Source organism: Hypomesus nipponensis, chromosome 15 (assembly GCF_054491055.1).
Source record: "Hypomesus nipponensis isolate SF chromosome 15, ASM5449105v1, whole genome shotgun sequence".
Taxonomy (NCBI): Eukaryota; Metazoa; Chordata; class Actinopteri; order Osmeriformes; family Osmeridae; genus Hypomesus; species Hypomesus nipponensis.
The window spans coordinates 17295001-17307500 of NC_140375.1; the positions used below are offsets into that span (position 1 = coordinate 17295001).

General features: G+C 52.1%; 1 protein-coding gene across 8 annotated transcripts in view; it reads left to right on the forward strand.

Moving 5' to 3' along the window:
* mecom (MDS1 and EVI1 complex locus) overlaps window positions 1-12500 on the forward strand; it is a 114750-nt gene that overhangs the window by 30592 nt on the left and 71658 nt on the right. For all 8 annotated transcript variants that reach the window (XM_084674379.1, XM_084674376.1, XM_084674377.1 and 5 more), the window contains exon 2: window positions 4689-5029. In XM_084674379.1, coding sequence (XP_084530505.1) covers window positions 4689-5029 — 341 coding nt within the window. The remainder of the gene's footprint in view (window positions 1-4688; window positions 5030-12500) is intronic.

A 12500-nucleotide genomic window follows, 5' to 3' on the forward strand; every position in this document is an offset into this window, starting at 1 on the left:
GGCCGGGTAAAGACCTGGTTTGGGGGGAGGAGAGGGCTGGATGAGGGGTGGTTGTGGGGGGAGAAGGTGGCTGGATGAGGGGTGGGGTGGTGGTGGGGGAAGGAGGGGGCTGGTGAGGACCAGGCTGGGGGCTGGTGAGGACCAGGCTGGGGGCTGGATGAGGACCAGGCTGGGGGCTGGATGAGGACCAGGCTGGGGGCTGGTGAGGACCAGGCTGGGGGCTGGATGAGGACCAGGCTGGGGGCTGGTGAGGACCAGGCTGGGGGCTGGATGAGGACCAGGCTGGGGGCTGGTGAGGACCAGGCTGGGGGCTGGATGAGGACCAGGCTGGGGGCTGGATGAGGACCAGGCTGGGGGCTGGATGAGGACCAGGTTGGGGGCTGTAAGAGGACCAGGCTGGGGGCTGGATGAGGACCAGGCTGGGGGCTGGATGAGGACCAGGCTGGGGGCTGGTGAGGACAAGGCTGGGGGCTATGAGGGGAGCTGGCTGGGGGCTATGAGGGGAGCTGGCTTGCTTCTGTTTGTTTCTGTCAGTCAGCTGCAGAGGAGGCCCAGTGGGCAGCCTAACTGAAGGATTCCACAAAGCAGGACTGAGGCCTTCATTAAGCACAAAGCCATAGTTAATTATGAGGCTTACTGCCTCTCTCCAGGGCATAGCTTCCCAACGCTCTCTACAACACCCCACCATGGACATGGATGCATACATGCACTGTAATTAGCAGTGCTTAGAAACCGCAGGTCTCTGAATGGATATTGTCAGTGTCGGACTATAGGAAATCTAGTCGCTGTCGTTGAGCATCCGATCAGTTAATCTGTTGAAATACTTGGTACAGTCGGCAAGGGAAATGAATATCAACAATGAGAAAGCAGCTGGATGGATCACTGATTGGTGACAGGTTGGATGAAGGGTAAAAGCCCTTCTCTTGTAGTGTTTGTACCAGCCTGGCCTGCCCAGGTAAACTGGCACTCCCGCTCAATGTCCTGCCACTCATCCCAGTTGTTCAGGTCGATGTGAGCTCGATCCAATTGTCTACGATTTATTCAAGGGTAAACGCATTGATCCAGAATGCAGTTTGAGAGATTTGAAGATGAGCGTCTGGTTCTGTCAGGCAGCAGGTTCACGGCCATCCCTACGGTCCTCTTGTCAACGAGCGAGGGACTCAAAAGTCTCTTCAACAACGCCAAAACGCATCCCCTCGATGAGACCTGTACTCTGGCACCTGAGGGTGAAAGACAGAACAGACCTGAAGGACAAACACGGGGGGAGGAGGGGGAGAGATTGCAGGAGAAACGGAGAGGAGGGAGGGGGAGGGGGAGGGGGAGAGGTCCACAGGTAGGTTATTTCTCTGTAAACATATGTTTCCAGATGTCCCATGGGTGTGTGCCCAGGCGTCCCCTGGCAGGCGCCGGGTCACCCTTCCATTAGGGGCTTTGTCACGGTGATTAATAGCTCCTTCTATCATCTTTAATTCACTCCCTGATGACGGCGGTGCGTGGTGCTCGAGGTAATGGCGTGATGTATGAGTCCGCCCGGCGCCTCGTGCCAGAGGTGAAAATCATTCCGCCCATGCAGATAGGGCCCCGCGAACAAATGTTTTCCGTCCTAATAAAAATTAATGAATTTGGTGTCGAGAGCTTGGGAACATAGGATATTAATGTGTGTGCGTGTTCGATAGTAGTCATGACATGCAGTGTTATGTGTTTTTATAGCAGATTTTGATGTTTATTTATTTTATATTTTTATTTGGTTACAATGGGCCTTACACATTTTTGTGTCTGTGTGTAGTTTGTTTGCCACAAAGGATACAGAGCCAAAACTGGCTCCTTCTACCAAGGCATTGTCTTACATAATTAGAAAAAGGATGTCTGTACACAGGAATGAAGTCATGTCTGAAACTGAACAATCAAATGAAATGGCACAATCACACATAAAAATAAAAATAAACTGTGATATTTGGTGGCGGAACCCTTAGTTTACCTTTCTGAAACATACATGTTCATGAACCAAAGTCCACGTGAATTAATTGTCTAGGCTTGGGATATTCTGGTCTAATATTTGAACTCAGCTGCCAGTTTGAAGAAAAGCAATGTAGAGGCAGTTACAGTTCAAATCACTTTGTCTCAACCGTGTACTGTAGGACACATCCCATCCTGGCCCATAACCAAGCAATACGGTCCTGCTCAGAACGTCTTAACTCTCTGTGGTTCAGGCTGGGCCAAAGTGTCTGCTCACAGGCCCTCCTGACCACCATACCAAGCCCACACAGTGCGTATGTCAGTCACACACTGATGGTCCAGCACCCACTGATCTCCTGTAGGAAGACAGTGGGGAACTCTCCCGGTGGATTGTAGACCCCTAAACATGCATGTCCATACCAGAAGAGGTCGAGTAAAAAAATTTTTTTTTACCAGATACAGATTTTTTTTTCATTGCTTCAACCGGGAGGGAACCTGTGTAAACGTAAACACATCTAATCTTTGTCTTATAAGATGTGAGGCTATCCTGTCAAAACACAACCTGACAGGAGCATCTCTGGTCTCATGTCCAGATCTCTCCTCTTTCCTCCTGACAGCTGGCTTCCTCCTTCTGACTTTAGGTGTCCTGAGACCACAGCTCACCAAAACATGCACACTGACCTGTACAAACTGACCTGTACAAACTGACCTGTCGAAACTGACCTGGGGTCACTAGGTTATCTGACAGGTCCAAACCTCTGTACACAAATTCTAATGCCCTTATGCTTACCTTAGACCCCGTATGATATGTTGAAATGTGCTTAGTTTCCTGACTGGCTACAGATCACATACATTGATCCTTTAAAACTCAGGACTTCAATGTGTACATGTGTAATCAGGAGAATTCATGCCATAGATGATCGTGTTTTCATGGCGTATTTTTTTTAAAAACATTTTGCAAAGTGGACCTTGCACATTTTTGTGTCGGTGTGTGTTTTTATTGCTGGAGTCACCTGTCCTTTAATGCATCCAACTTCTTACTGTCCCTGTTTCTCCTCACCTAGGAGTCAGAGGTCAGAGGGAGGCTCTGGAGGAAAATCTAATGGTCTATTGTGTGTGTGTGTGTGTGTGTGTTTGTGAATCAAAGAGCCGGTCTTACAGTGGTGCAGAGTCACACAGGCAGAAATGTTCCAGAGTGGCTCCGGGGTGGGATGCAGACCCTCATTAGCCCCGCCCCCCCCCCCCCCTGTCAGGCCCCGCCCCCCTGTCAGGAAACGTTAACCACAGCTTGCCACAGATGCACAGGGGGAGCAGCTGCCTCCCAGGGGTCACTTCCTGCGTGTCTGTCTGTTAGTCGGTTGGTCAGTGTGTTTCTGACTGGGGCCAGGGCTAGGGCCAGGACTAGGGCCAGGGCTAGGGCCAGGACTACGGCCAGGACTACGGCCAGGACTAGGGCCAGGACTAGGGCCAGGACTACGGCCAGGGCTAGGGCCAGGACTAGGGCCAGGACTAGGGCCAGGACTAGGGCCAGGACTACGGCCAGGACTACGGCCAGGACTAGGGCCAGGACTAGGGCCAGGACTAGGGCCAGGACTACGGCCAGTGCTAGGGCCAGGACTAGGGCCAGCACTAGGGCCAGGACTACGGCCAGGACTAATGGGTGTTTCTGGACTCAGCGGCCACGCGTCCCCTCTTTGCAGCATGCCCAGAGTGGGGTCAAAGGTCAGGCTGTGCTGTCCTCTCTCACTGTACTCATAATTGGCCTCGCACTCCCGCCACTCCCTCTGTTTTCACACCGCACACGGGCAGTGGAGGTCAGGAAAGAGAAATATAAAACAGAGAGAAGCACAATGCTAAGTAAACCTCACCAACCCGCCGCGTACGACACTAACTGAAAGACAAACAGTCAGAACTGCCGTCTTTGTGCTCCGTTATCCACGGTCAAAAAACAGAACCAAAACTGTGTAATCGGATACCTCAGTGTGCTGTGACAGCCCTGATTTAACTCAATAACATTTGGTTTGTGTAAGACTTCCCCACAAATGTAACAGGAATTTGTATGTTTCATTGTTCAATTTGTTATGTGCTACCTGTTGCTCTGGGTTGAAGCAATTGAAGTATAGTACCATCTTTCTCATGCAGTAGCTTGTCAAGGCCTCTTCAACATAATGGAAAGATTATTGGCTTGATTATTGGCTTGAGCCCTGCCATCAAGTTCTTTTTTTTCTCTCCCCCCCTCCCTCCACCTCTCTCTCTCATCCTCTCTCTCTGTCTCTCTCTCTCTCTGTCTCTCTCTCTCTCTCCCTCCACCTCTCTCTCTCATCCTCTCTCTCTACTCTCTCTCTCTCCCTCCACCTCTCTCTGTCTGTCTGTCTGTCTGTCTGTCTGTCTGTCTCTCTGTCTCTCTCTCTCTCTGTCTGTCTCTCTCTCTCTCTCCCTCCACCTCTCTCTCTCATCCTCTCTCTCTACTCTCTCCCTGTCTCTCTCTCTCTATCCCTCCACCTCTCTCTCTCATCCTCTCTCTCTACTCTCTCTCTCTCCCTCCACCTCTCTCTGTCTGTCTATCTGTCTCTCTCTGTCTGTCTGTCTGTCTCTCTCTCTCTCTCTCTCTCTCTCTCTCTCTCTCTCTGTCTCTGTCTCTGTCTCTCTCTGTCTCTCTGTCTCTCTGTCTCTCTGTCTCTCTCTCTCCCTCTCTCTCTCTCTCTCTCTCTCCCTATGTCTCTCTCTCTCAGGTGACAGTGATGAGTTTGCCCTCTACCCATCTGACGTCCTGGAAGACGTGTGCTCTCTGGAGGGAGACCCCAATCTGCTCCCCCCTGCTGCAGACGACCCACTCTCTCCAGCTCTCTCTGCTGACGACGCCTCTCCCATGGACCCTTCCGCCTTTCGCTCGACCACCCCGCCCCCCCAAAAGGACCTGCCCCTTCCTGCCCACTTTGAGCTGCGGAGGTCAGGCGTGGCTGGCGGTGCCCTGGGCGTGTGGACCCACAGGGTGGTAGAGGCGGGGGAGCGCTTCGGACCCTATGTGGGAGAGCAGCGGCTTCGTCTGAGTGACCCCAGCCTGGGATGGGAGGTAGGACAACAACCTGTGTGTCTGTGTCTGTGTGCTGGGTGTGTGTGCTGGGTGGGATACAACCAGGGATACAAACACCAGGGAGGGAGGGAGGGAGGGAGGGAGGGAGGGAGGGATGGAGGGAGGGAGGGAGGGAGGGAGGGAGGGAGGGAGGGAGGGAGGGAGGGAGGGAGGGAGGGAGGGAGGGAGGGAGGGAGGGAGGGAGGGAGGGAGGGAGGGAGGGAGGGAGGGAGGGAGGGAGGGAGGGAGGAGGAGAGAGAGAGGATCAGGTGCTGAGCTGGGGAGGAAGTATGAGGGGGGTGTCATGATATTCTGTTGAGTCTGTATCTAGTCTGCGCTCTGTTTTGACATCATGATGAAAGTGTTCAGCTGGCCATTTGTAGCTCAGTGACGTAATTCCATCTTCTCAGCTAAGCCACCGGAGAGACCTAGTCAGTGCTCTGGTCCCTGCTCTTAACTCAATTAAAATGGAAAGCCATAAATTCTGTCTTTATCCCAGTTAAAGACCCACAGCGGGAATCGGCCAATCACATATTGGTCATTCACGGCCGACAATCAAATGGAGGGTCACGGGCGCAGGTCAGAGGTTGAAGGTCAGAGGTCAGGCCTGGGCTCTGTCTGTGTCAGCTTCTTTTACTAAGTTGGAGAGGGAGGCCAGGGAAGGGAGGCCAGGGAAGGGAGGCCAGGGAAGGGAGGCCAGGGGGGGAGGCCAGGGAAGGGAGGCCAGGGGGGGACGCGAGGGGGGGGAGGCCGGGGGGGGAGGCCAGGGGGGGAGGCCAGGGGAGTTTCAGACTAATTGAGTTCCACTAAACATATCCTCCCTTGTATGGGCCTAAAATTTGACTCTTTGTCACACAAGAACAACAGCACACAATAACGTCTGATGCAATCACAGACCACAACGCAGAACTCAAAAAATACTTCATAATGCTCTTGAGAATCATGCTAAGTCCCGTCACATCCCAAAATCCTGCAGTACGTTAGCAGATAAATACTTGGTTGAAAGTTTGCCGCTCCAGGAACCTCTCGTTTCCAATCTGCAAAGCTATGAGATCGATTGCTCTAATAGCTGAATAAATTCCCTTCTCTCTTTACATTTCGCTAACATTGGGTTTTACTATGATTGAAAAAAGTATCTGTCTCTCTCTGAGAGATTTACGGTTGGTTGAACAAGCGCTCAGGCTTTTTTTTTCCCAGGGAAGGAAATAAAGGAAAAAGGTTTCCTGAATTTTAATCCGGGGGTAATTTATGTGAAGCTCAAATAATATGTATTTAAAAAGATGAGGAACTGTGAAGGGGAGATTCTTGGGAAGGATGAGATCTCAGCACGGCAGCACTGGATCATTATGTTTAATTACCTTCCTGACAGGGTGCCATAACTCTTTCCATTAAGTAAATAAGTTGTAAAGCATTTATGATGAAATGCCACATTATTCAGAACGGATATTCAGTGATGACATCCCAGCATTAAATATGGTAAACGCCATTAAGCCACCCTCCTTGTCTACTCCCGCTCCCCCACCCCCCCCCCCCTCCGCCCGCATCCCGTCAATATGCCAATAAGCTGAGGTCTGTAAAAATGGATTGATTTGGTAAATGTGAGTTAAGATAGATCTGTTTGCTTTCATCATCAATTCTGGGTGCATGCTGGGTGATGTCATTGACCAGGGAGCGATAAAGAGCGGCCCATCTGGAGAGTATGATGGAGGGCCGGGAGGAGAGCCGGCCTGACAGGACTGGAAGCCGTCGCTACTCGCTATCACCATAAATTTGGGGCTTTATTCATAAAGGGGGAAAAAAAGAGTTATGGCCGAGGTGCTTTATGAAGGCAGACACGGTGACTGATGGGGAAGATAGCCTGGGTAAATAAGAGAGAGAGAGAGAGCAGTCAGGACCGCGTGTCCCAGGGCTGCATGTCCCAGGGACCTGTGTCCCAGGGTCCTGTGTCCCAGGGCTGCATGTCCCAGGGTCCTGTGTACCAGGGTCCTGTGTCCCAGGGTCCTGTGTCCCAGGGTCCTGTGTACCAGGGTCCTGTGTACCAGATGTGTGTGTGTGTGAGAGAGAGAGAGAGAGAGAGAGAGAGAGAGAGAGAGAGAGAGAGAGAGAGAGAGAGAGAGAGAGAGAGAGAGAGAGAGAGAGAGAGAGAGAGAGAGAGAGAGAGAGAGAGAGAGAGAGCAGGAGAGAGAGAAAACTCGACCTTTTCATTGAAAAATGATAAATCTGTCTCAGTTGTCGCTATGCCATAATGCTGAGAATAACAGATATGAGATGGATGATTTGGAATTCATCATTAGCGTGAGCTCAAAGGCACCAGCTGTCCAAGCCCTGCTGTCCCTGTCCAAGCTCTGCCGTCCCTGTCCCTGCCGTCCCTGTCCAAACCTGCCGTCCCTGTCCAAACCCTGCCGTCCCTCTCCAAGCCCTGCCGTCCCTCTCCAAGCCCTGCCGTCCCTCTCCAAGCCCTGCCGTCCCTGTCTGAGAGGTGAGCCTCATTGTGGTTTCATCTGTGTGGGTGCTCTCTGCAGTGGCAACCACTCTGCCCCAGGGGATTATGGGTCCAGATTTCCTGAAGAAAGATCCAGCCCCCAGCTATAGCAGAGCTGAGGGGGAGTGGAAAGGGGCTGCCCCCCTGGCCTTTGTGCACCTCGTGAGTGAGGGGTGGAGGTGGAGGTTGTGATAGAAATCGAAGGCGGGATTAGCATTGCTGGTGAATGGGAGCGAAGGATTATGTGCCTGGGCTGGGCCAACCCTGGGTCTGCCTGTCCCAGGGAGAGGTTGGGAAGCTGGAGGGCTTGGACGTTGGACGAGGAGAGAGTCTGGGAGCTTAGGACTGGATTGAGTGAGGGGCCAGGGGGAGTGTCCGGGTGTGGGATTGTCATTCACACCCGATGTCAAGGGCCCAGACAGAACCAGAGAGCGTTTTAGGCAGGTTGGGCCGGAGGCAGGCGGAGAGAAGGGTAGGTTTTGTGTGTGTGTGTAAAAGCCTCTGTCCTGAATGAATGCTGATGTCCACCACTGTCCCCCTGTCCTGCCCACTGATGGCCTGTCACCCTGTCACAACCTCGCCCCCACCCAAAGGCCCTAATCCCTGAGGCAGCGAACACACTGTGAGAGAAGAGCCTGCTCACAGTGCAGCTTACAGAGCACGCTCTGGGGATGGACCTCTCTGTCACTCAGCAGTCGTGAATGGACACACATCCCTGCTCTCACGAACAGCATTTAGAAATTCTAAAAAGGCACGTCTGTTTTGGGAGGGATTTGAAGAGAGCATGGCATATTGTCCTTGAAATACTCCACCGGGATCTTGGAGCATTGGGACCATTTAGCTTCAACGGGAGTGAGGCTGAAAGGTTTTTAACAACTCCTAACTACTGTAGGATGCTGGAGGATCGGCACCACACACCCAATCCATTCAAATGTAAGTTTAGACACAGTGAGGTTTGAGGTTTTCATAGTAGAGAAAAAGGATACTACTGTTTAGGTTCTCTTTAGTTGTTTATGTCTTCAGATTCGGTCCAGAGAAGGGAATCTGAACACTTCAGTCAGCTGCAGAACAGCAGTGCTGTGAATGTGTGTCAGGGGCCTCTGACTTCCTTACAGTTGTGATGAGAGCAGCTTGTGTGGACAATATATAACATATATATAACATGTTTGCACGTTATGACAGTCAAAGGATAGCTGCTCCTGCCCTGGGATCCTCCTCCTTACCCCATCTCACCTCCTCACCCCTTCTCCTCTCTCCTCTCCTCACCCCCCCCTTCCTCACCCCTTCTCACCTCCTCACCCCTTCTCCTCTCTCCTCTCCTCACCCCCCCCTTCCTCAGCCCTTCTCTCCTCTCCTCATCCCTTCTCACCCCCCCTCTCCTCCCTCCTCAGTCCTTCTCCCCCCTCCTCCTCCCCCCTCTCCAGCCTCTGCTTTGTGTTGGGAAATAGAGCTGTGGCCAACCAGCCTAATCAGCTTAAAGGGCTTCTGCACCCCCATCCTCCACCCCCATCTTCCACCCCCATCCTCCACCCCCATCCTCCACCCCCATCTTCTACCCCCATCCTCCACCCCTGTCCTCCACCCCCATCTTCCACCCCCATGTTACCTCACACCCTGACCCAAGGTCTGGGCCCACTTTCAGCTTTGCTCTCAGTCAGCCCGGGCACATCCCTGCCCACCTACCCAGGAGTGTTTCCTCTCCCATCTCTTGACCGCCAGGGCCCCCCAGGAGTCCTTGGGCTTCGACTGTGCTCTCTCTGTCCGGTTAAAAGGTGCAGTGCCGGGGTTGCAGTGCGTCTGTGTGTGTCTGCGTGGCTTTGTCTCATGTGAGGCCAGTTTGCCCTCCAGTGAGCGCCCCTCCAGTGAGCAGCCCTCCAGTGAGCGGCCCTCCATTGAGCGGCCCTCCAGTGAGCGGCCCTCCAGTGAGCGTTTCTCCAGTCAGCGTTCCTCCAGGGAGCGTTCCTCCAGTGAGCGTTCCGCCAGTGAGCGCCTCTCCAGTGAGCGGCCCTCCAGTGAGCGTTCCGCCAGTGAGCGCCTCTCCAGTGAGCGGCCCTCCAGTGAGCGGCCCTCCAGTGAGCGTTTCTCCAGTCAGCGTTCCTCCAGGGAGCGTTCCTCCAGTGAGCGTTCCGCCAGTGAGCGCCTCTCCAGTGAGCGGCCCTCCAGTGTCTCTGGAGGTTGATTGTTTTGGAGAAATGGTGTCTATGGCAAACAAGACAAAACACCCCCACGCAGGCACACACACACACTCGATGTAATCCCTTTCTCTGAAATAATTGTTGATGTTTGGTGCTGGTGCAGTCTGTTTTTATGGAAGTTCTAATCTTGTGTGTGTCTCGTGAGAATAATTAGGGTTGTCAAAGCACATCTACACACACATACAGAGAGAGAGAAACAAAGAGAGAGAGAGAAACAGAGAGAGAGAAACAGAGAGAGGAAGAGAAACAGAGAGAGAGAGAGAAACAGAGAGAGAGCACAGTTTTTAATACCTACCTACAGCACAGCTATATAAACTGTATAGACTAGACTACTGTTTGAAACTTGAACCTGAACTTTTAAAAGCTTAAAAAGTTTCTACCTGATCCTCGTCTTTTAGGTACATAACATAGTTATATTTATAAGTGACGTTTCTGTAGATATATCCACTTGTAGTTTTCAGTGTCCTGGAAAAAGTGCATGATTAGATGACATGTCATTGCAGTTATTCTTATAAACTATTGTTCCCAATTTAGTTTAAAATGAAAACACAGGGCTTACGTCTGATCTGATGTGGTCATGTCCCATCTTAACGTTTTGGCAGGTAGAACAAACTAAGATCTAAGATATTTTGTCTAATATGCATTTTAATCCAGTTTCCAAATTACCCCCCCCCCCCCCCCCCACACACACACACACAATAGTTTCATAAAATCTCAAAAAATGCAACAATTGACAGAGAGAGACTCTCTGCTCTCTGCATTTCTCCACTTGTCTCCAGAACTCTACGTTCTCAGCAGAGAAAAGAAAAACCTTCAGATTTCCTCCCCCTCCTCCCCCTCCTCCCCCTCCTCCCCCTCTCCTCCCTCCTACCCCCCCTCCCCCTCCTCCTCCTACCCCTCCTCCCCCTCCTCCTCCTCTTCCGTCTCGTCCTTTTCAACCTCACCAGCCTCTCCTGTGTCGTGTCTGCGGGCTCCCAGCAGGGGGGGGAAGCTAGGTTAACTAATTGAACAAAATCTGAGTGGATTGCAAGACAAAGGCTGGCATTAGTGGGGCTGCACACAAGGAAGGTGAATCCACCCACCCACCCACCCCTCCACACACCCCTCCAGACACCCCTCCAGACACCCCTCCAGACACCCCTCCAGACACCCCTCCACCCCTCCACCCCTCCACCCACCCACCCACCCACCCCTCCACCCACCCCTCCACCCACACCACAATAGCAGGTAAAGGGGAGCAGAGGTCGCAGGCCCTCATTAGATCTTGTGAGAATAGAGGTTCAGGTTTGGACGGGAGGGGGGGGGGACAGGGGGATTGGGGGGTTTACCTGCTAGAATGGCTCGGTGGGGGACAGGCGAGGGATGTCTCTCCACCATTAAGCTGATCTCTCTGGACGACCCACTTAGCCCAGACGGATCCGTCATGCTGGGGAACACAGCATACACTGAAGAGGGCAGAGAAGGCCTGACATGCCTTCACATCCAGACAGACACACACAGAGCAGCTTGGTGTGACACGAGCACGTGCGTGGCCATACAGAAAGGATTTCAAATGCAAACACTTCCTTGCAGACACGTTGCCTTCCATGCCACCAGCTGCACTTGACCGAACTTTGTTTGATGACAATATGATGGCACCTGTAGCCTGTAGAATCGCTGAAATCAAACTGACCTGCTAATCCGAAGCTGCCAGCACAAGCTGACCCACAATACAAGCCACACCCTGAAGCATCTCAAATCAACTCGCCCTCACCCAGAAGCAACCGCTTACTCTCACGCCAACATTCCCGGCCCAGGGTCTGGACGAACACCTTGTGGCCTCCACAGACAGAAGTGAATACAAGACGGCGGCCAGGAAGTTGAGGTGATGAATTCCGTGTGTGGGTGCCGCGCTCACAGACACTTGATCTGTGGCTCCTCTTAAACACGCTGCTGATTGGTTCCAAATGTCCCCTCTTCGAAGTCTACAGTGGTTTCATTGGTCCGGTCCAGAGAGGGAAAAAGAACTCTGTCCTGCTTTTCCTGAAAAAGACACACTACTGCTCAGCTACAAGTCAGATCACATTACCCAGGCATTTATTCTAAGTACCGGTTAACGCAAATAATCTGTCCGATACTACTATACAAACTGCTTTCTCTGCCTGTGGTCAGGGTCATTTAAATGTCGAGCACTCTGCAAACGGCGGAGTTTTGGGATGTTCGGAGCTACATCCAGTCTCCCCTTCCTGTTTCAGTATGGCTCTGTCCTGTCCTGACTCTCTTAAGGTATTGAATGGACAGGCCAGTGTGTGAACACTGTCTGTGAGGAATTCTCTCTCCTTTTCACTGTCTCTTTCTCCCTCTCTCTCACGCTGCTGCAGTTAGGGTCTAGTTTGAGAGCTCATTACCAGGTTAAGAGCTGGAATACAGGCAGCCACAGGGTTTGGTCAGGACATAGAGCAGCGCTCCTCCAGCCCTGCTCCAGTTACTCCGTATTGGATCCCCAATTAGCGTGCCGCAGAGCCAAGAAAAGAGCTGCTAGATCAGAGGAAAGGAGAGGTCAACTGTTAGCAGGTCTTCCCCACTCTGGTATTAAGTCATAACGCTTTAATGTGATCCATATGATACGGCTTCTGCAGTACGGGGACTAACAGCTCAAACCAGCATCTCTTTACACCTCCGCCATTTGTAGCCGTGCAAACTCCATTGGGGAACTGATGTTCCTTAATGTGTAGGAAGATTTTCTTTAGAGATACTGTTTAAAACAACATTCTTTGGATTCAGTCCAAAACATTTAGGCGAAAAATCAACTTGC